This window comes from Syngnathoides biaculeatus, chromosome 18, assembly GCF_019802595.1.
Source record: "Syngnathoides biaculeatus isolate LvHL_M chromosome 18, ASM1980259v1, whole genome shotgun sequence".
Lineage (NCBI taxonomy): Eukaryota > Metazoa > Chordata > Actinopteri > Syngnathiformes > Syngnathidae > Syngnathoides > Syngnathoides biaculeatus.
This window is the reverse complement of record NC_084657.1, coordinates 11,634,417-11,657,425: the sequence shown is the minus strand read 5'-3', so window position 1 is coordinate 11,657,425 and position 23,009 is coordinate 11,634,417. Positions and strand designations below refer to the sequence as shown.

Sequence of the window (23,009 nt, the reverse complement as noted above, 5' to 3'; positions counted from 1 at the left end):
AAACAGAAACACACAAAAAAAAATCTCAAAATTTTCTTCCGGAAAGAGATTTGTTTGAAAAAGGGAACGTTTGAAAACCAAGCCTTTACTGTATCTTCCTTTCCATATGATCTCATTTTTTAGTCATATGTTTTAATATTGTGTTTAATTTGATGGTGTTTCATGTATTAGCAGTTTACTATTTTAAATAAGAGTGTGTGGACTTTGCTTGCTCTCCCCGTGCCTGCGTGGGTTTTCTCCGGTTTCCTCCCACATCCCAAAAACACGCATAAATTGCCCTTCGCTGTGGTTGTGAGTGCGAATGATTATTTGTTTCTTTGTGCCCTGCGATTCGGTGGCAACCACCTCAGGGTGTACCTTACTTCCTCCTCGAAATTAGCTGGGATAGGCTCCGGCACTCTCGCAATCCTTGTGAGGATGAGCAGCTCCGAAAAATGGATGGATGGATGTTTCGTTGTAGTCCATTTTTAAAATGAGTTTCATGATAAATTTGATCTTTTATTTTTCTATTTTATCATTATGATACAAAGTATTTAAATTTCTTTATTGTATTGATTTATTTTTTTAAATAGTTTTGGGGGAGGTATTTTTATATTTCATTTTGTACATTTTTTTTTTTATCTCTTTCTGTTTAAAAAATTGCTGCAAACTACACATGTGCCTAGTTCAGGTAGCGTACCGCAGGCGTGCGATGTGACGGGATGACACAAGGCCTTATCTGTGCTGCCTTCACATGGGGTCTGTGAGTCACAGCACCCGAGGGGAGTGGCGGTTGGGGGGGGGCACGCGTACGCCTTATCTTCTATTGACGCCGTGTGCAATAAAAGTATTTTTTTTACCACCATGGTGACCAGAGCGTTTGTTTACTCAACTGAAGATGGGCAGAGGCACAAAACATTGTGGAAAACAAGCTTCCTGGAATGCTAAGCTTGAGATCATTTTTTCTTTTTTTTTTTTTTTTTTGCTTGTTTCCTGATGGGGAAAGGGAGCCGTTTATTGGTCTGGCGACTCTCGAGGGGACGGACTTTATAAATGATAAATAAATAGATGACCCCGGAACTACTGCGAGTGCGGCTAGTTATTGAACTGTCAAGTGTATTTCCCGCGGTTGAAGGAGCGCGATTAAATTAGCAGAAGCACAGTTTAGCCGAGCAAAGAACGCTCGATATCGCACGGCTCAGTCGCCCGTGGCTTTAATGGATAATGAAAAATGATAAACGACGTCGGACAGACCCCTCGAATCCACCACAGCACCTGTTCCTGTCTATTTGCTGTCGAGATACAAATACGCACGCTGTAGCGCGCCGGCGGAGGGCCTCATCTGATTATCACACATACTTGGGTTGTGGTTATTGAAATCATTTGCGTACGGGACGACGGAGGCGGGCAACAACGTGGCGCACGCGGGTCTCGGGTTCAATATCACGGTTCCGCCCGGTAAACTCTTACGATCCGTCTCGCCTCTCAGGACCTGAAGGGCCTACACGGCTTTTATTGTCCCGCTGTCCCATATGGCGAGCTACCTCCACCGAGGAGTTTGTTATTGCCGCTTGTGAGTTGGTTTATGGACCAAAAAAATAATAATAATTCATTTCTGTGACATAGTTCAGTGGAATATTAGGAATTAAGCACTTTTGCTTCAGACGGACATACACTGCGCTGCTCCTTCTAGTATGCAAGCATTGGCCACCAGAGGGCAGTATAATAGATCCACAGCTCTGCAAAGACGATCTAAACTCTAGTTATTAATCCTTTACAAATTTATAAAAATATACAGTATGCTTGTGAGCATTGCTATATTAATCCATCTCTATACTACGCCACTGTTTTGTTTGTGTTCAAACATCCGTTGCCAGCATTTGCTCGTAAATCAAAGCAAAACACAAACAAAAAAGCAAACTTGTAAGCTAGGTCAGTAGTATCAGAAGGAATGTTGGTGTTGAAATGTACGAAATAATATCGCGGAAACCTGGATTAGCACATAAATGTAATAAATATTCTTACAAGGAGCCACAACCAAATGGGAAAAAAAGCAACATACTAAATAGTTGTTTAAAGAATACAGTACAGCCTTAAGATACTACAGACCTGGCTCAGTTTGTTTTGTTTTGCGCTTTTGTTTTTCTTTTTTGTTTTTTGCGACTGCAACTATTGTGTATGGTGCTTTTTTTTCTTTTGGTTGTGGCTCCTTGTAAGAGTATTTCATTTTTTTTTTTTTTATGCTTATCCATACATCTACAATCTTGTTTTTTTTCATGCATTTTAACACTAATATTCCTTCTTGAGTTGTTTTGTGTTCCATTTTATGACTAATGTCCAATGATTTCTGAGGTGCTGCTGGACGCATATTTTGCCCTCGGTCGTATATTTTCTGTGCATCAGGAGTCCACCTTGAAACAAGAAATAAATTGCGCCGTCACCAGTCGCCGGTGTGCCCGCTCTGATTATCGTCCCACGTGGTCTGTCACCCCCTTTTGTCGCCGAGGTGACCGTCACCACATCGACCTTTCCGCGCCTTACCTCGCCCTTTACAACTTGCTCTCTGCACCAGGTCTCCATGAATTGCGACTACGTGTTCGTCAACGGCAAGGAGACGCGCGGCTCCATGAACGCCAGGGTCATCTTCAGCTACGAGCACCTGAGCGCCCCCCTGGAGCTCACCGTTTGGGTGCCCAAGCTCCCCCTGCAAGTGGAACTGTCCGACAGCAACCTGAGCTTCATCAAAGGCTGGCGGGTCCCCATTCTGCCCGACCGCAGGTGAGGAACGAGCCGCGCAAACACGCCGGGTAGAGCGGATATTTACTAGCGTACATGACCGCTATACCTAAAAAAGGATTCGAGACCAAGAAGTAGAACCCTGCAAAATTAAAATAAGGGACTCGGGCACACCGTCAAAAGGTCATTAAAATGTACACATAAGTCATTAAATTATGGTGGTCATGGGAATTAAGTTGCTTACAGTAGTGTCTTTAGATCCAAGGTAATTACTTTTTCCCTACTTGGTTACCTGGGGGGGCCGTATAAGAGAATAAAAAATATACTGCTGCTTGAGGCGTCTCAACTCCTCACAGCTCTTCATCAGTGCACCACTAAAAATTAGACACTCTTTGCAGAGGATAAAGAATACATGACCTGTGAGTATTGTTATATTGTCTGTCTATGCTTTTTGCTGCACCATTGTACTGGGAGTGGCAATAACTGGTTGGCAGCCTCTTTTTTTAATAATTTACTCTTTGATAAAGAGCTGCTAATTGCGAAATAGCTCGAGTTGAACGTACAATGCTCGTGCCTCATTTGCGCTCACAAGTCAAAGCAAAAAAAATCTTCCCAACCATAGCTTGCGTCTCGAAAAAAAATCTTGAAAGTCTCGCTCATCTCATCACTGGAGCAGCTGAAGTAGATTATCTTGCCTCGTATGATTTTTGGCTTGATGACAGACAAATCATAACTTCCCTGACTGATAAATTTGGTTTGCCGCAGTCTGGGAACCACGTGAACAACGGCAGCCATCTTAATATCGACATGTTACACTACGTGAGCTATTTCTAGGATTTCAACCAATTTCAACCTTCACAATACATTTTTCTCTGGACTTTCTTTTCATTGCACTCATTAGTCGAAGTGCATCGAACCTGTTAGTCAAAATGACTTGAAAGTGAAAAGCAGGAGTCTTTTTTTGGGGGGGTCTTGTTTTGTCCCAATTAGATGGAACGCATCGCAGAGGCATAGCCTCGCCGAACTCGGCTCTCAGGTGCAATTTGAGCCACTTTGCCGTGTCGGCGTCAAAGCCCTCATGACGCATTTGGCTGACGAGGGCAAGACGGAGACTTCATTAGCGCCGCGAGGATATGTACCCGAGGCTTCTTAGAACAAACAAGTGCTTTTCGTGCCGCGATGGGGGATGATACGGGCTTTGCTCAAAAACAATCCCGTTGAAGATTGTGTTTTCTCTCAATGACAATCTCATTTAACATTAGTGCCGTTGCATTGTGGTGTGTTTTTTTTCCCCCCCATTGTTTACAATTGGAGTTAAATGCTTTTTTGTTAGCTTGAGCAATTGAAAGTGGGAATAGGCGCTTCGTGTGATCTTGTTAAAGAGACATTAAAAGCGAGATAACCTGAGCGGCTCCACTCTTAATTTGAACGGCACAGACCAAGTGCAGTTTTGAAGGTAAGATGTGTCGCTTTGTCTTTTAATCATATCTCCAAAAGGGGGAAAAAAAAACGAGGTTTACAATGAGCAAATTTAAGCAGAAAATGCTGCTTCAGATTTTCATCTGGCCACGACGCGACCAAAGGGAAGATGGGGTGCTTTGTCTTTTCGCCGTACCACCAAAGTGCAAATAAAGCCAAAATATTTGCCGCTGTTTCTTTGCCATTTGGCCAAAGATGCAATTAACACCAACTCAACCTTAAACGCCAAAGATAAAGTACAGTGCCTTGTGAAAGTCTCCCCCCCCCGCCACATTTCAGGTTTCAAACGTAAAGATATAAAATTACATTTTTTTTGTCAAGAATCAACAACAAGTGGGACACAATTGTGAAGTGGAACGTATTTTATTGGATATTTTATCCTTTTTTTTAACAAATAGAAAACTGAAAAATGGGGGGCGTGCAATATTATTCGGCCCCTATACTTTCAGTGCAACAAAATCAGTGAAGATCTCTGAACCATCCAAAGTTGACTCATGATGATGAATAAAATCCACCGGTGTGTAATCAAGTCTATCAAGTATATACATGCACCTGCTCTGTGATAGTCTCAGGGTTCTGTTTAAAGTGCAGAGAGCGTCATGAAGACCAAAGATCGCACCAGGCAGGTCTGAGATACTAGCCGGATTTGGATACAAAAAGATTTCCCGTGCTTTAAACATCTCAAGGAGCAATCAGATTGAAACGGAAGGAGTATCAGACCACTCCAAATCTACCGAGACCCGGCCGACCCGCTAAACTTTCACCTCCAACAAGGAGAAGACTGATCAGAGATGCAGTCGAGACCCCCATGATCACTCTTGATGAACTACAGCTGAGGTGGGAGCGTCTGACCATAGGACAACAATCAGTCGTACACTGCACAAATCTGGTCTTTATGGAAGAGTGGCAAGAAGAAAGCCATTTCTCAAAGGGATCCATAAAAAGTCTTGGTTAAGGTTTGCCACAAGCCAGCTGGGAAAGACGCCAAACATGTGGAAGAAGGTGTGCTATGGTCAGATGAAACCAAGATCGAACTTTTTGGACACATTGCAAAACGATATGTTTGGGGTAGAAGCAACACACCGTCAAACATGGTGGTGCCGGCCTCATGGTTTGGGCCAGGGAAGAATGGTTCAAATTGATGGGAAGATGAATGGCGCCAAACACAGGACCATTCTGGAAGAAAACCTGTCGGACTGGGACGGAGATTTATCGTCCAACAGGACAATGATCCAAAACATAAAAGCCAAATCTACAATGGAATGGTTCACTAATAAACGGATGCAGGTGTTACAAGTCCAGACCTGAATCCGATCAAGAATCTCTGGGCAAAACTGAAGACTGCTGTTCTTAAATGCTCTCCATCCGACCTGAAAAAGAAGAATGGGCAAGAATTTCAGTCTCTCGATGTGCAAAACTGATAGCGACACACCCCAAGCGACTTGCAGCTGTAATTGCAGCAAAAGGTGGCGCTACAAAGTATTAATGCAAGGGGGCCGAATAATATTGCATGCCCCACTTTTCAGGCTTTTATTCGTTGAAAGCCTGAAATGTGGCGAAAGGTTGAAAAGTTCTAGGGGTCCGAATACTTTCAGAAAAACCGTGTGACCGTTTGAACGCAAAACGGCCGCCAACGGGAGATTGAGGGCCTCCATCCAATGACAAACGGTCATCACGACGATCCCGCGGAGGTGCTCCGGCATGCCGGTCATGCGCGGCGCAGTAGCAAACAAGCCCACAACATTTCATTTAGGAGATGTTTAATGGCGGCATTAAGATTGGGCGCGCTTGGCTGCCATCCTCGCCGCCGGAGTACATCACCATCCACGCAAAGCACACGAATGCACGCCGAATACAAACTGCGCGTTTAAGGTGCTCGAGAGAAGGGCCGGGGGGGGGGGCTTGAAATGACCCTGAGCGCCTGCAAAACATATTGCATCGCCTCCATTTTTCTTCTTTTTGATATTTCCACTCGGGTAATTATTAACTGAAGCATCGTTTATTGCGGGGGATATGTTCCAGAACCACCATGTGACATAGATTGGACCATATAAAAGACTTTTAAAATAGTCCCCCCCCCATCCCACACGCTTTAAGCACACATAAAGTTGGTGTGCAACATCACTTAGGCAAATTAAAAAAGAAGACTCATTCAAATAACTCAATTTTACTGCAAGAAAATGATAGCATCAAAAGACTGAATTACATTTTACAAAATTAAGTTCCTTTCAAGTCTTAAATCTGTAACAGGACGCATATTTTTTAAAAAGTGGTGCTTTGCTGGTATCACTTTACATTAGTAGCCTGTTATAAACCTTTCAGGGGGCGTTAATGACCCGCTCATGAATTTTGACTATTTTCATGCTGTTCTATAATCACTTGTACCGTAATTTCCGGCCTATAACCCGTGAATTTTTTCACACGGGTTCAAGCCTACGGTTTATGCGGTGATGCGGATAATTTGTACATTTTTTTTCTCTAACGGCCGCAAAGGGGGGACTCTAGCGGAAAAAGGTAAGAGTGAGATTGTTGGAATATATGTGCCGGAGGAAGTGACTTTTACCGGTCTGGCCCTGTTAGCGGTGTGCTAGCGTTTTACTGACGTGTTACAGTGATTTTTACCAGTATGTTTTTTTTTTTTTTTAACTAGCCCTGTTAGTGTGGCGCTCGCATTAGCATTAGCGATGCGGCGCTCGTATTAAACTCTGTGTGCTGTTTTTCTTTGTAAATATCTCGTGTTTCAATGTGGGCACTTGCGGCTTTTACACAGGTGCGGCGTATGTATCCACATAAAATTGATCAATCTATGAAAATATTTTTTTAGGCATTCATAAAAATACCAGTGTTTCCTTTCCAAATGTACTGGGTAAGGCTTATATACAGGTGCGTTCTGTAGGGCCGGGAATTACGATATTTACGGTTCTCTTGTCGTTAGTAGCGTGCAGTCGAGTCTCTTCCCTGGCACGACTTCACTTCCACGCCGAGTGACACACTGTGGACCTTCACTCACTCCCACAGCAACAACAACAACGAGGCCTCCTGGCCCGCAGTGTCTTTTTGTTACAGTCAGTGGCCGCATTATCCGCTACCGCGCCAGACCCTAATCGGAGGAGACAGTATTCATCTGGCCGAGGAATAATATTAACCCTATTGAAGCTAATCCAGAGAGCGGAGAGACGGAGCGCCTCGGCGTCTCTGCGTTTTTTTTGACCCGGCGTTTTTAAGTGAATGACTCACGACTGGTCTCGGTCCGCTGTCGGCAAAAGTCACTTACCTGATCGCGCGCTGGCCAGTCGTGTCCCGCGGGCTCCCGTTTGAACGGCACGAGACGCAAAAGCAAATCCCAGACGACAGCCAGGCGCACGGAGCGACTGTAAACGGATAGAAAAGTACGGTATCGGGTCATCGCAGATGGTGATCAAGAATTTAGTGGGGGAAAAAAACGTCAAGAAATGGGATTAAGAATTTGGTCGGAAATGATACAAAGAATATCCATTAAATTAGTGAAGATATTGTGGATTGCCTGTGGAAATTTGTAGATGACGTCAATTTTTGCTGCTGTTATTGTCAGTAATCATATAAAAACAAAAAAAAAAAGTCTGGCAAAAACAAATCACTGACGGTCATGCACTTGAGCAGGAAACCATGCTAAAAAGTATGAAATAGTCACTGATGACATCGCGGTCACTAAGAATTTAGTCGTAGATTGTAGAAAAATAAGATGACGCTAGCAGGCGTTCAAACAGTTTTTTCCCTTTGGCCATGAAGTCATTAAAATCTTGATCGGCGAGCATACTTATTTTCTTTTGTGCCATTGTTGGGACACACCCTCATATCCTGCTCGTCCAATCAGCACTAGTATTAGGAATATATTTTGTCGACTGTCACACGATTGCTCACTTTAAACTGCTCCCTTTGCACAATTGGTGTTGCACTAACCGGGTACGAACGGGTACAAGCTTAAAGCCCAAGTGCCATCCCTATAAACATTCTAAAACAGATGTTGTAATGAAAAATACATATCACATTATTCACTTCAATGTCTATATGAAAAAAAAAATATGAGCAGAGAGTGCGTCATCCGTGCACAAAGTTGCAGAAGTGTCATTCGACATCCAATTGGTCGCCATATTGGCTGCAGCTTCTGTCCGTGACATCACCCTGGGACATTCGCCATTGAAAACACGCCGTGGCCCCTACTGTGAGAGATGAACACGCCCCTTCTGACACGGAAGCACTTTTTGAAGAAGAGAACAACTCACAACCGAGTGACCGGGCAATATTACCCTATCGTTTCGAGCCATATTTAGATGATATGCGGATCACGGCCAACCCACTACCACGGCGGAGATGAGCCAGCCTGGCCGAAGCCGTGTCGACAAGGCCGGCGGCGATCTGCAAGGCCTGCGGAGGCCGTTCTTCCGATCCGCACATAGACGCGTTTTAGCACCGAGCCGATATTTTGGCTAACGCGAACGAACAACGAGCTACCTTCCAGCAGGTAAAACTAGTAGAAACAGACAAGACTGCTTGAGTGCGCTACTGCCCCGTATGTCACTTCCTGCTTCTTGTTGAAAACAAATCCCTCGAGAGGATTTTCATGGCGGGAGTTACAAAAAGCCATATACGCCAAAATCATGTTTTGTGGTGGGGAAAAAAATAGATGGGTCCAGACCAGCTTCCGGTTTTTTTCCCATTAATAACATACTCAAAATCTTTAACATAATGACACCTGGGATAGGCTACTGCACTCCCGCGACCCTTGTGAGGATAGGAAGCTAAGAAAATAGATGGATGGAGGTACAGAAGCCATGGCATTAAGTCACTGGTTACAACATAAATGCACATTTAATTTTTAGTGGGAAGTCATAGATAATAATTATAATTCAGTGTAAAGTCACTTACGTTGGCGGGAATGCTCTTGAAATTTAGTCAAAATATGAATGTATGGCGTCACAACACTGATGATATGATGATGATCATAAATGCCATTTATAGGTAATAGTCATGCCCAAAACAATGGTCATGAAATTTAGTGGGATGTTATACAAAAATTTTAAGGAATCAAATTGTCGAGGATGTCAAAAATAGTCATGGAATTTTGTAGGAAATGTAACAGCCTTTCCCCCCATCCCCCCAAAAAAACATTGTATTATGAAGTCAGTGATACCAGCTGATGGCTAAATATGCCGCCGTCTGAGTTGGTGAAAAGCGACACTAACATGTCACATCTTGAAAGCGGGCAGCTGCTGCCAAGCGCTAAGATCCACACGGCGCCGCCGGGTCTCAATGTGCACGCGCGCCATCTGTTCTTAAGGGTCTCGTCTCCGTTTGAAATTTGCCATCACAACGCCGATGAGAAGCTCGGCACCCGTCCACCGGCGCATTATCCCATCTTGATGTCGACGGGGAAAGTGGGAGGGGGTGGGGGGAGGGGGGAAACAAAAAAAAAAAAAAAAAAAAGAAAAGCCCCAGTCGAGAATAAACGACGAGCAGCTGCTTTTTGGACGCGGGCCCTTGTTTGGGCAAAGCGGGTTTTAAACGTGCCAGGTGCTTCCCTGGCTGAGCCGCAATCTGCTCAACAGCTAAAGATGAGTTGCCGCAGCGCGACTTGACCGGCTGCCACTTCCTCCTCCAATGATGTCATCAGCGATTTATGTCGTACATTTTAGTACAAAATTTTCAACCTCTTCGTATGTCCTCAGTCGCTTTGTGGCTTTCATTTTTGTATATTTTCGACTGGATTCCGTTACCATTCGTGACATACGCCAACACTTTTTTTGGTATGACTTCCTTTGTAAATTCCATCAAAATTTATGATCACAAAATCACTGATGACATGGTAAATTTGCAACGGCATTCCGAGTTTGTGACGTCATCGGTTCCAATGTTGTTGTTGTTTTTGGTGGAATGTGTTAGCAAAAGCGCGCTCAAAACACGGCAGGCATGTTTAACAGGCCGGTCCTGCCTCCTCCTGCTCTTCCGCCCTCCGCCACCTCCTTGACATTCACGGGAGGCGGCGGAGGCGCGACAGAGTCATTGATTCGGGGAACCGGGTCCTGTTCTGAGCACTTGTGTTCCAGTGCCGCTCTTGACGTGATTTAAAAGGAGCCGGAGAAACGCGGCGGCGCGAAGCCAGCGCCGATTTCGTCGAACGTGAAATACGGGCCGCGATGTTGGGACAGGTCAATCTGCGTATCGGTAATATTGATACCAATGACTGAATGTCATTAAGATGATTTAGGATGTCTTTAGTGATGTTGTGCCACAATTTTGGGAAGATGTCCTACTAAATGGGATGACTGCTTATGGTTTAGTCCGCATATTTTTTTGGGGGGTGTAACCTAAACATAATGTGGGGGATTTGACGCACTCTTAATTGTATTTTATGAACGTGGAGCATCTTGTTGAGACATTATGCTGTTTTTTTTCTTCTTTTTTTTTGATACAATTTTTTATTAAATTAAATCAAACAAACCATAAAAATTGGACGATGGAAGTAGAAAAAAATCTGTTAGAATAGTACAGGACATGTATGAGGTCAGCAGAACAGCGGTGAGATGTGCCGTAGGTGCAACAGAAGAGTTTAAGGCGGAGGTGGGACTGCATCAGGGATCCGCTCTGAGCCCCCTCCTGTTTCGGTAGTAATGGATAGGCTGACAGATGAGGTTAGACTGGAGTCCCCTTGGACCATGATGTTCACAGATGATATTGTGATATGCAGTGAAAGCAGGGAGCAGGCGGAGGAACAATTAGAAAGATGGAGACATGCACTGGAAAGGAGAGGAATGAAGATTAGCCAAAGTAAAACAGAATATATGTGCATGAATGTGAGGGGCAGAGGAGGAAGAGTGAAGCCCCAGGGAGGAGAGGTAGCGAGGGTGGACGACTTCAAATATTTGGGGTCAACAATACAGAGCAACGGTGAGTGTGGTGAGGAAGTGAAGAAACAGGTCCAAGGAACATCTGCCAGAAGGTGTCTGGTGTTCTATGTGACAGAAGAGTCTCCGCTAAGATGAAGGGCAGAGTTTATAAAAGAGTGGTGAGGCCGGCCATGATGTACGGATTATAGACGGTGGCAGCAGGAAGCAGAACTGGAGGTGGCAGAAATGAAGATCTTGAGGTTCTCGCTAGGTGTGAACAGGTTGGATAGGATTAGAAATGAGCTCAGTAGAGGGACGGCCAAAGTTGGATGTTTTGGAGACGAGGTTTGAGAGAGGAGACTTTGATGGTGTGGACATGTTCAGAGGCGAGAGAGTGAGGAAATTGGTAGGAGGGTGGTAAGGATGGAGCTACCGGGGAAGAGACCAAAGAAAAGGTTGATGGAGGACATGAAGATAGTTGGTGTTAGAGAGGAAGATTCACGAGATAGGATTAGATAGAAAACAATGACATCCTGTGGTGATCCCTAACAGGACAAGCCAAAAGGAAAAGAAGAAGAAGAAGAAGTAGAAAAAATGCTTAACTGACTTGTTTTTCTCAAGGAGTACCCGGGACAGCGACGCTGACGAGGACGAGGACGATCGGCGGGTGAGCCGAGGCTGCACGCTACAGTACCAGCGGGCCCTGGTCAAAGTCCTGACCCAGTTCCACACCACGTCCACCGAAGGCACCGACCAAGTCATCACCATGCTGGGGCCCGACTGGCAGGTGGACGTCACCGACCTGGTCCAGGACTCGCTCAAGGTGGCCGACCCCCGAGTCGCCGAGCTGGTGGACAGGACGGTTCTGGTGGGCCTGGAGCTGGGATCCACCATCTTAAAGGTTAGATTTGTCGGCCTCAATTTCGCCTTGGATAAAATGATAAAAATGAAACTGCCGCCTGCGTTGTTGTTCTTTATTCCGCTCGTAGTTCCGATCGTCGCCTTCAACGCGGCTTTTGTTTTCACCGTTTCAAATTGGCTACGCCTTTCAAGCGCTTCACGTGCTTTTTCCACTTTTTCTGAGGCGCGGCGCCATCACGGGGATTTACGGCCGTTATTCTGAGGTCAAACGACCACACATCACCGACACTTTTCAAGCTCCGCCGTGTCGTTTTGAAACCTTCCGCGCAATTAACTCGGCCTCGCTCCCCGCCAAGCCACCGTCGAAGTCAAAGTCGGCATCGTAAAAAAAGGTAAAGCGGGCATAAAGGCGTCACCCGAGACGGGGTTCAGAGGTCCTTTATAAAGTGGACGTCGCGAGCCGACTGATTTACAGGCAGCTGCTCGTTTAGACGGGGAACGGGCGAGGAAAGTTAGGCCGGGCGAAAGTTTTGATCACCGTGAGCGATGACGTTCTAACGTTGTCAGGGGCGAACGCGGCGGCCTGATGGATGGACGTCAGAAACGGGCGGGAAAGATACAAGCGGCCCATCCGTCATCTTAAACGAGTAATTGATCATTTGCAATCTGCCCGAGGACCGACCGAATCTGCCGGCAGACGTAGCTGAGGAAGCATCGGCATCTTAATAAATTGTTTCGATCCCGCCGGTCGCTGCACCGGGCGATGGCGAGGTCGGCGTGCGTGCGTGCGACGACCTCCTGATCAGTCGAAAAATTGTTTAGATGCCACCTAAAATCGTACAAACTTGTAAGATGGCTGACATTTTTGTGGAAAAAGATGGAGTAGAAGTAGTACATTTTTCAAAACGGAAATACTGTACCTTTTGAATTCCAAAGAAATATTTATTTCGCAATAGTTGTGCTAATTACAACCTTTACAACCATTTTTTTTTAGGTGTTTTAATAAATTTTCAAGTGTCTTAATAAGTTTCAACGTGTTTAAAGCGTGTGGAAGACTTTTTTTGTACGGTCACTACATACAGGGAGTCCTCCAGTTAAGGCGGTCTCTCCCTAAGACGTTTCGACTTTACAACACCCGTCCCCCGTCCACCATTTTGTCTGGCTAACGCTCGTCCGTGTTTGTGCGCCGGGACTATCTTCGCATTTTTCGTCCTCCTTTTTAGACATTATCGCCACCCAAAAAAGAAAGCTGTGTCTTTTAGCAATGCTTCTGCAGCCAAAAGAAAATCCATGACGGTGGAAACGAAGCCCAAGATCAGGGGGTCACCAACGCGGTGCCCGCGGGCGAATGGTCGCCCGCGAGGACCATATAAGCCGCCCGCGAGGTATGTTCTAAAAATACCATAGGCCACAAATTCTTACTATTATTTGTGCTTTAAGTTAAAGTTTGAGTTAAAAATTTAAAATACCTTTAATGTCATTTACTACAATAAATTAAAACAAAAATGTTATATACGTGTAATGAACTGAGTACTTGGTGAGCCCTCAGCCTCAAAAAGGTTGCTGAGCCCTGCTCAAGATGATAAAAAGATTGGAGAAATGAGAGACACCAACAGCACCAAGGCTTCAATCGGTCGACCGTGGTGACAATTATTAAAGACAAAGCCCATATTTTAGAGCATGTGAAGGGTTCCGTTCCGATGTCGGACGCAATGATCGCAAAACAAGGTTCTTTGATACTTGTCGAGATGGAGAGGATTGAGGACCAGGTTCCCCTTCTTCTTCTCCATCCACCTCTCAGCAGTAACGCTAAGTACGCCATCTTGTTTATTTCCATGTATCTGTTTTTTTTTTATACAAAGTATTTTGATGTAAATTCTGACTTTAATGCTGGAATCCGACTCGAGTCGAAATTCGAGTCAAGTCGCTACTGTAGGAACGGATCTCAGTCGTAGACCGAGGACTCCCTGTACTGTGTATTTTCACCTATGCTGGGTGGTTCCGGAACATGTACCGTTTTGCGGGGGGAACACCAGTGACGTTTTGATACGCCATTTTGCGCGAGCGTCCTCCCGCGCCTCGGTAACGCCACAACACTAACGCGTCGTCGGTGTAAATACGTCCGGGAAGGAACTTGACTCGAGCTTGGATGTCGGTCTTCTTGTGAGCGATTCATGTGCTGGAAATCGAGGATCACACACAAGTTTTCCAGTTGATAGTGTCGATGGATGAATGGACAGACGGATGGGCGAAAGTGGGAACCATGAACGGTTGACAGAGGGAACCCATCGATTCGCGCGTAAATAAAGGAGTCTCATTAACGACGGTTTGCGCACTATCGATCCTGAACTATTTTTTTACAAGGAGTCCGAATTGAAAGCGACACTGGCATCATCATTAAATGGTTTGGATCGTTAGAAAAAAACATAGTTTGCAATATTTAGATAGGGGGGACAGCGTTGTCGAGTGAATGTCGAGTTTACGAGGCGTTTGTGCCGCCCGCCTGCCCGCGTACACGGCAAATAGTCGCCCTCCTGTTGTGTTTCCCCCAGGTGGACTCTCCTCTGGCCGTGGACGCGGCGCTGGGCCAGGCGGCCTTCTCCGTCACGGACGACAAAGTTTCCATCAGCCAGCTGCGCGTCCACGCCGTGTCGGGCTTGAGCTTGTCGCTGCAGCCCAGCCCCGGCAACAGTCACACTTTGGTCGCCAAGGCCGCCGGCCTCCAGACGCTCGGCGCGCCCAAGCAGGTACGCCCAGCGCCCGCCCGTCTTTTATCGGGAGCAGAAAACAATATTTGATTTATTTATATTTTATTATCATATATTTATTATGAAAATTACAGTGGGGGGGGCAGTTTTTTTTTAAATATGTCTATATGTCTCAATATTATGAGAAGAAATTGGGTATGGTTTTCAAATATAAATATATATATATATAGATACTCCTGAAATGGTAAGAAAAAAATATTTCATGACAATAGTCGTAAATTTATGTAGAAAAAGGAAGAAGAAGAGGAGGAGAGAATATTAAATGACATAAATTTGAAATTACTTAAAGACAAAATGTACTTGTTTTGAGAATGGACTAATAGTATTACACAAATACATTTCATTGAAATGAAATTGGAATATCATAAGTTTTATTTAATGAGAATAAAGTTGGGCTTTTTTTTAAATTATGAGAATAAAGTTGCAAAGAATGTTTTCATGCATTTCATGAAAATGTAGTTGGAATATTGTGAGAAATGTCTTTTTAAAAAAGGTTTAATTTCATGAGAATAAATTATAAATATCTAATTTTATTCATTCATAAAGAAAAAAAAATACATTAAAAAGATGTTTTGAACATTGTAAAGGTATTTTCTGAGAATATAATTGAAATTTTACCAAAAAAATGTTATGGTAAAATTGGAATACCATGAGAAAGTATATCTGATTTTATTGGTATAAAGTTGTAATATTACAAGAAAAAAAAAATGTATCTCTTCGCATAAAATATAAAAGTCATTACCTCGAAATGTTAACAAAAACACACATCCAGTACAACAAGGTGGACATTAAATTCCTTTTTTTTTTTTTTTTTAAATTCTACCTTGAAATTTATTTTACTGCGAGGGCCCTCGATATGACGACGGCGTTTTAGTCAGGGGAGGGGGAAGTAGAAAAGCCTCCTCGCATCAATTGTTGACTATAAAACTGATGGTGATGACTTTAAAGCGATGGCTTTGAACCGCTGTGTCGCCATTTTGCTTTTTTTTAATTTTTTGGGTTTATTTTTGAAGGTGTTTGTTGTCATCATTCAAAGAGTTTCACCTGTTTTACTTCGAGATGACGTTCTTCAAACCCGGAATACATTTTCATCTCCTCAATCTTGCTGAGACGGGCCAACCGACTCCCATCTGTTACCGCGGCGACTTGAACCCCGAGTTACCTCGCTCACCTTCACGCAACGCGACAGATAGAAGACAACCTCTGAAGCGGAAGCTTTGAATTAAACATGCGGGGTGATATCACGGTACAAGCTGTGGTGCGAGACCAACGCCACCGTGTAAGGGGAGGTGTTTTGACAGAGATGACAAAAAAAGTTCTCAGCGGTTATTTGTGATGAGAATACAAAAAAAAAAATGTCCCTCCTTTGTGACCTCCTGGATGAATCATCGCTGGGGATATTCACAACTTGTTTCATATTTTCCCCATTTGTGGCTGTCCCTCACTGTGGTTTGCTGGAGTCCTAAAGCTTTAAAAATAACTTTTAGCCCTTCAACCTTTTCCAGACAGATATCAATTAATTTATTTCTCATCTGTTCTTGAATTTCTTTGTATCGTGGCATTTTATTGCAGCCTTTGGGATCTTTTGGCCATCTTGGTTTGTCAGACAGGTTCTATTTAAGTGTTTTGTTTTTTTTAATTGAACAGTCATCAGGATTGGTGTGGCTATTGAAAATGTACCAAAATATGTAATTAGCTACAGTTAATTAACTATTTATTAAAGGGGGTAGAGAGCATTACCTATTCACACTGGTTCAGGTAGCTTTGAATATTTTTTTTTTCAATCATAGATAGTCAGCATTTAAAAAAAAAAAAAATATATATATATATATATTTACTTAATATTTGCATTTGTATCAAAGTGATTAAGATGCGCAAATAATGAGAAGGTTACCAATAGTTATGCGAAGGTTTGAACCTGCAGAGAGGTGAAGTTAAGCATGGTTGGGATCTGGATTGATTCAAATCTTGGAGAAGTAGAAATTCGAGGGAAAAATATTTAACTATTAACAATTTTGTCGCTTCCCAGCACTGGTTGAATCCAAGCGCGTTTGTGTCTGGTTTCCCGGCAGGAGGCCAGCCTGTCCGTGTGGATGCTCTTCAGCGACAACACGGCTGCCACGCTGACGTACTTTGACCCCAAGGACTACAACTTCAACGCGTCCACACTGGACGACAAGGTGGTGTCCGTGTCCCAGGAGCCCCAGCAGCGTTGGCCTGTGGTGGTGGCGGAGGGGGAGGGCTCGGGGGAGCTGGTGCGCACGGAGATGACCATCGGCGAGGCCTGCCAGAAAACCAAGCGCAAGAGTGTGATCGCGTCGGCCGCCGTCTACGTCAGGGTCCGCTTCGGCCCCGAGGAGGAGGACTCTGACGAAGAAACCGCCACCGAAGGTGAGACGGAGTCGCCGCCCGGCACCGGACGCCCGCGCCCCGCGGAGGCCGGCCCGGACTCCGGGGGCAGGATTTACGAGACGTCCAACGAGCGACCGGCCAGCGTCCCCATCGATTACACCGACCTCCCCACGGCGGGCGACCGGGAGCGGCCCACGGAAACGGGCGCCGAAGAAGAGGACGAGGAGGAGGAAGACGACTTTGTGCAGTCGCCCCGCAACATGACGGACCTGGAGATCGGCATGTACGCCCTGCTGGGGGTCTTTTGCCTGGCCATCCTGGTCTTTCTCATCAACTGCATCGTCTTTGTGCTGAAATACCGCCACAAGCGGATCCCGCCCGAGGGCCAGGTCAACATGGACCACTCGCACCACTGGGTCTTCCTGGGAAACGGCCAGCCTCTGAGAGCCCAGTGCGACCTGTCCCCGCAGCAGGTCGACATCCCCTCCAACCCGTTGGAGGGCGTCCAGACGTGCTGCCACGGCGACCACCACAGCAGCGGGAGCTCCCAGACCAGCGTCCAGAGCCAGGTGCACGGTCGCGGGGACGGCAGCTCCGGCGGCTCGGCCAAGGAGAGCGCCGGCGAGGAGGCCAGCTCGCCCACCTCCAAGCGCAAGCGGGTCAAGTTCACCACCTTCACCACGCTGCCCACCGAGGACCTGCCCTACAACTCCATCCCCGTCGCCGACGAGGAGGACATCCAGTGGGTGTGTCAGGACATGGGCTTCCAAGACCCCGAGGAACTGCACGACTACATGCGCAGAATAAAAGAAATCGCCTGAGAAATCTTTCTGGGAGGGGGGCGTAAAAAAACAAAAAAAAAAAGTCTCTCCTTTTTATCACAGACCGAGAAGGGGGGGAAGGGGGAAAAAAAATAAAGGCCAACTGTCTTTTTCGGTTAGTTTGTTATGTTTAGTTTGCACAGTGCTGTAATCTTATCACACTAAACAAAACAAAAAAAAAAGGAAACTGACGCAAGCCAAAGACTCGGTGACACGGAGAGAGGCAGCGGCGACGAACAAGGAGGCCTTTGATGAACATTCAAAAACTGTCAAAGACGCTCGTGAAAAAAAAAAGCTTTTTTTTTTTGCCAAATAGGTAGGTTGTTTTTTTTTCTATTTTCCTTCTTTTCAATTATGATTTGCTCACATTTTTTTTCTACACGTCACGGCCATCGCTACGACTCCCCCTTTTTCTACTGCCTTACAAGCACGACCGACTCGCATCACCGCAGGCTTGGAGGCGGCGTCGCGTCGCCTCGGTAGCGAGCTGCTCTGTGTCCGCGGCGAGGATCTTTGCATGGGAGGTGGTGAGGCGCAGTCACGTTTCGTTTCTCCCGCCGGCGTAATCTGCTTTTCTGGATCATTCATCACTTTCAATCCGAGTAGCTAGTGCGTACGGGTTGCCTATAGTAACGGGATATGTGTAACGTGGGTGACTGCATTTGGTTTACATCAACTCAAAATCATTTGTGTGAGTAAATTCCAGTCCGAGTAACGAGAAAAATTTTGTGATCCGCTTGTTAAAACGAGAAAATCTTCTTAACATGTCGTTTGAGTAAATTAATCCCGTGTGACACGTGACCTGGGGAACACAAAATCTCTGAAATTTTCAATCCGGTTGGAAAGTCTATATTGAAGGTAGCGTGCGATCTGGGTAATTTGGACACGTTCCGCAAACTTTGGCTCATTTTAAATCCTGGGTTCCACGTAATCCGGTTTGCGCGTAATTCCGGTAATCTGGTTAACGCAAAATCGGGCCAATCCGGGCGGCAACTACTCTTCGAGGTAACGTGAAGCCGCTCTTGACATGCAAAACCTTTTTTCCGGTCTCCGCGAGCCGAGGTCCGAGTAACGAGCAAATCTGCGATAAATCATCCGAGAACTGGGTCATATCTGCAGAATAAAACGCCATCTGTGTAGCGTGCGACCTCGAGCGGCATCTCACCTCGGCGGACGTCACATGATCTGCCTTCCGTGTCATCCGCGTCACACGCCATACGTGTTACATGTAGTGTGAGTAACACAAAAATGTGTAAATGTTTGTACGGTGCGACTATAACCATTCCCTACCCACGTAATCACGCGCATGCCATGATGTTACGGCGGGCCCACATACGTGCAAACATTCCTCTGCGGCGTGTACGTACATAGTACACAGTACATATATATATATATTTGCAGACCGCTGCTCACCCTGAGGAAAGCATTCGCCGTTCTCGCCGAAAGAACTTCTTACGTCCTATTTTCCTCTTACAGAGCACAAGATCAGCAGGAAAGTTTCGATCATCCCACCAAAAAATATTTGTTTTGTCATTTTTTTATGTGCCATAAGATGTTTTCGTCTGAATTAATCGAATGGAACTCAAGACAAGATGGCTGCGTGCATGGAAGCTAACCTGGTTAACGTGGCTAACATTGAATCCGGTTCATGTCTGGAACCTGCGTGATGTCTAATCAGTTTTTCATTTAGATATAATCTGGGTAATATGTCATCTGGAGTAAAATTTCGTCTGGATAACGTATCATCTGGCTCACACAATAGTTTCAGTCAAGTCTCATTTGTGTTACGTTTAATCTGGCGAAATCGGCTAACATTTCATCTGGCTAACGTATGAGCAGGTGGAATGCAATATTTTTATTTCACGTGGATAAGAGGTCACTGACGGCGCCGGATCGATCTCGACATCCCCCCTGCGGCTGACCGGCGACCGGTTCGGGGTGTAGTCTGCCTTCCGCCAGAAGCTAGCTGGGATAGGCTCCAGATCTCCTGTTAAGTGGGGACCCTCGAGAGCAGGGGTGTCAAACTTGTTTTTGTCGCGGGCCACGTTGTAGTCACGGATTCCCTCAGAGGGCCGTCGGGAAGTGTGAAATCAGAAAAGTTTTTCAATCGCCTCATATTTACACAAGAATTCTATTAGCTAGTTTATTAGCTTCAAGGGGTTTTTCAACCTTTGTGCAAAAATGCTTATATCTCAACGTCCTCATTGACGATACGTGATATTTTTAAATTTGGGTGCAAATTTTCGCAAGAATCGTGCAAGTTGACAGACGATTGGCCTTCGCGGGCCACACGACATCACGAGCTGGCCCGGATCTGGCCCCCGGGTCTTGAGTTTGACACCAGCGTTCGAGAGGATAAGCAGCTCAGAAGGTGGATGGATGAGAGCAAATTTAACGTGAATGAATTTAGTCAACATCGAAATGTTCCTCATCATCTGGGCAGAACATGTAGCCCGAGTCGCATCCGTCGAGGGCGAATCCGAGGGATCGACGCTGATGCGGTTGTACGGGAGCGTTGGGTGCGTTTCTAGTATTTTGGACACCAGAAAGTGTACACAATGAGTTTAGAGAGAATATATAGTATAGCGTATATATATAGCGAGAGAGAGAGAAAGACACGACGCGTTAAAAAGACACCGGCGGCAGTTGAGCTAATCGCGGTTCGAATTAGCGGTGGGCGGCGTTCTCAAGGCCGTGAAACAAGCTCCCGTTTTCGAGCCTAATGAAGCAACCGCGAGATGAAATATGCTTTTCTCGCGTCACTTTTTTTTAAAGGGCATATAAGGACTCTGGCGTGTTTTTTATTTTTTCTGCGCGGCAAGAATAAGCCACGTTTCATAGTCGAGGGTACCTGAGGCTTTTTTATATGAAACACCCAATCCAGAATTGTTCTTCTGTAGCGTTACAAATGTCAGATGTTACATTTTGCTTTGAAAGTCTTCAAAAGTGGAGAGACCAAGGACTCGAGTTTTTACTCCATTAGTTTCTCCACGGACGGTCGCACACGTCTCCTTTTTAACGTTGTCAAAAAAAAAAAAAATCACTTTACCCCTGACAAAATGTGTGCCAGGAGAGTCTCGACCTCCAGCGAGTCCGTTCCGCGGAAATGCACATTTTTTTCAAAAATTTTGTTTTCCACAATCTTTGTTCAAAGGTCTGCAAATACACAAAACGTAACCGGCTTGGCTTTGAGACGCACGGAGGTGATTGGCACGAGCGGCAATAAAACAGCCCAAAATTCTGATGTCAAGGCATAAAGGCAGCCGGAGAGATTATTTTGCACGCTGGGTGTGTTTTCAATAAATCTGAGCGTGTAAAAACAAATTTTAGGGTTAAAGGGGAAGTCTGGTCGTTTGGATTAACGATGTATCGGATAATTTGAAAATTTTAGGTTAATCCGATATCATTTTATGAGAAAATTTTTATCGGCAATTTTTCACAGGCGCCGCCATTTTTGGCGAGTTACGTGACCCAACAAAGGATCACTCACGTTGTGACACAATTATGGCTAGGACTGATTTCTCGGATTTGATCCTCATCTGATGAAGAAATGGCAATATCGGTTGATCGGGAAGGCGGAGGAATGATTTGTCACAGATTAGAACCGGAGGCCTGACGCATGGGACACGCCATTCGTCCATCGTATCGATTTTAGAGTGCGTTTAGGTCGGCCAGCGGATCAATGGCACACGTGCACTTGCGGAAAATTCACAATTGCCGAGAAAAAAAAATCTTCTCAAAACACCATCAAAAAGATAACGGATTAACCTCAAAATTTTCAAGGTCCAGTACATATGACGTGACCGATCGGATACATTTTTAATCCAAACCACCGGACCTCCGCTTTACGTTTCAAGTTTGTTTGGGTCCATTTTTCGAAAACAGGATTTAAGAGGTTGTAGAATTCTCCCCGAATGCCTGTTTCGGACCCAAATGGCCACCTTCCTGTTCCAATTTCAGGTGTTGATGAATTTTTTTTTTTACATGTCCAGCCAATTTTTGTGTCAAATGTTTACACTTGTGTGTGTGTGTGTGTGTGTGTGTGTGTGTTTAAATCTGGATTGGTGTTTTTTTTTTTAAGGGCTTCGGGTTCCCTGAATGCATCAGCAATCTTTCAAAAGATTTTCGTCTGAATTTCTCTCCGTCCGTCCGTTGGGTTTCCCTCTCAGGATGAATGTAGGCTTCTTCGTCGGTTCCCCCGCGAAGAACTCAACTGGGCCCGCTCCGCGTTCTCCGTAGATCCCGGCCGGTCGCTCCGCTGTACAGATGAGGCGTCCGCTCGCAGCTTTTCACGCCAGCTTCATTTTGTTTTCTTTTCTGCATTCATGTAAATACGTCGCCACGTTTGGTTCCTCCCATGTTTTTTGCCTTTATTTTTGTTTGTGTGACGCAGTTTGGCTGCGCTCCTGTGTTTGTTTGTTTGTTTTCCCCCTCCAAGCTGCTACTTGGAACTTGGTCCTCACCGCTCCCGCCACCGCACTGACCGCCATGTTCATGTACAGAGCACTGATCTATTTCCTGTATTCTCTTGGAAGCAAATCCTTGTATTTTCCCGTTCCATGTAAAATACTAAAGAAAATGCGATACTGCACAAAAAGGTGTAATGTGTTTTCTTTGTCGTCGTCATTCATACGTACGCCGTCTACCGCGCGGTGTCTCAAACGTTAAGGAACCGGGATCTCTTTTAGGTTTTGTCCCCGTACACAGTATGGTCTTACTCATTTAAAAAGAAAACGTGTTAATTATTAATTCATCTTCATACATGTTAACCTTGTCTTATTGCTGTGAGACAAGTACTGTAATTTCACACGCTTTCAAGCCTGCGGTTTATGCGGTGATGCGCCACTAGCGTTAGCGCGGGGCTAGCATTAGCACACCTGTTTATAAGCCACGGTACACAAAGAGTTGACTTTGACGCTAGCCTGGCGCTAACGTTAAACTCTTTCTGTGTACCGAGGCTTATAACCAGGTGCGCTCTGTAGGCCGGGAATTACGGTACAAACTTGTTTTTAAAATGTTATGTCATACAGGCGGCACGGTGGGATCAGCTGGAAAGCGTCGGCCTCACAGTTCTGAGGTCCCCCGGTTCCATCCCGGACCCGCCTGTCTGGAGTTTTCATGTACTTCCCGTGCCTGCGTGGGTTTCTTCC

The 23,009-nt window shown here is 45.3% G+C and overlaps 1 protein-coding gene across 3 annotated transcripts in view; it reads left to right on the top strand.

The window, feature by feature from the left end:
- The window catches only part of tmem132e (transmembrane protein 132E), a 248,658-nt gene extending 226,200 nt beyond the window's left edge, over positions 1-22,458 (top strand). For all 3 annotated transcript variants that reach the window (XM_061803292.1, XM_061803293.1, XM_061803291.1), the window contains exons 6-9: positions 2,552-2,757; positions 11,679-11,958; positions 14,471-14,665; positions 16,759-22,458. In XM_061803292.1, coding sequence (XP_061659276.1) covers positions 2,552-2,757; positions 11,679-11,958; positions 14,471-14,665; positions 16,759-17,859 — 1,782 coding nt within the window. In that variant the 3' untranslated portion in view covers positions 17,860-22,458. The remainder of the gene's footprint in view (positions 1-2,551; positions 2,758-11,678; positions 11,959-14,470; positions 14,666-16,758) is intronic.
- The last annotated feature ends 551 nt before the right edge of the window (positions 22,459-23,009 follow it).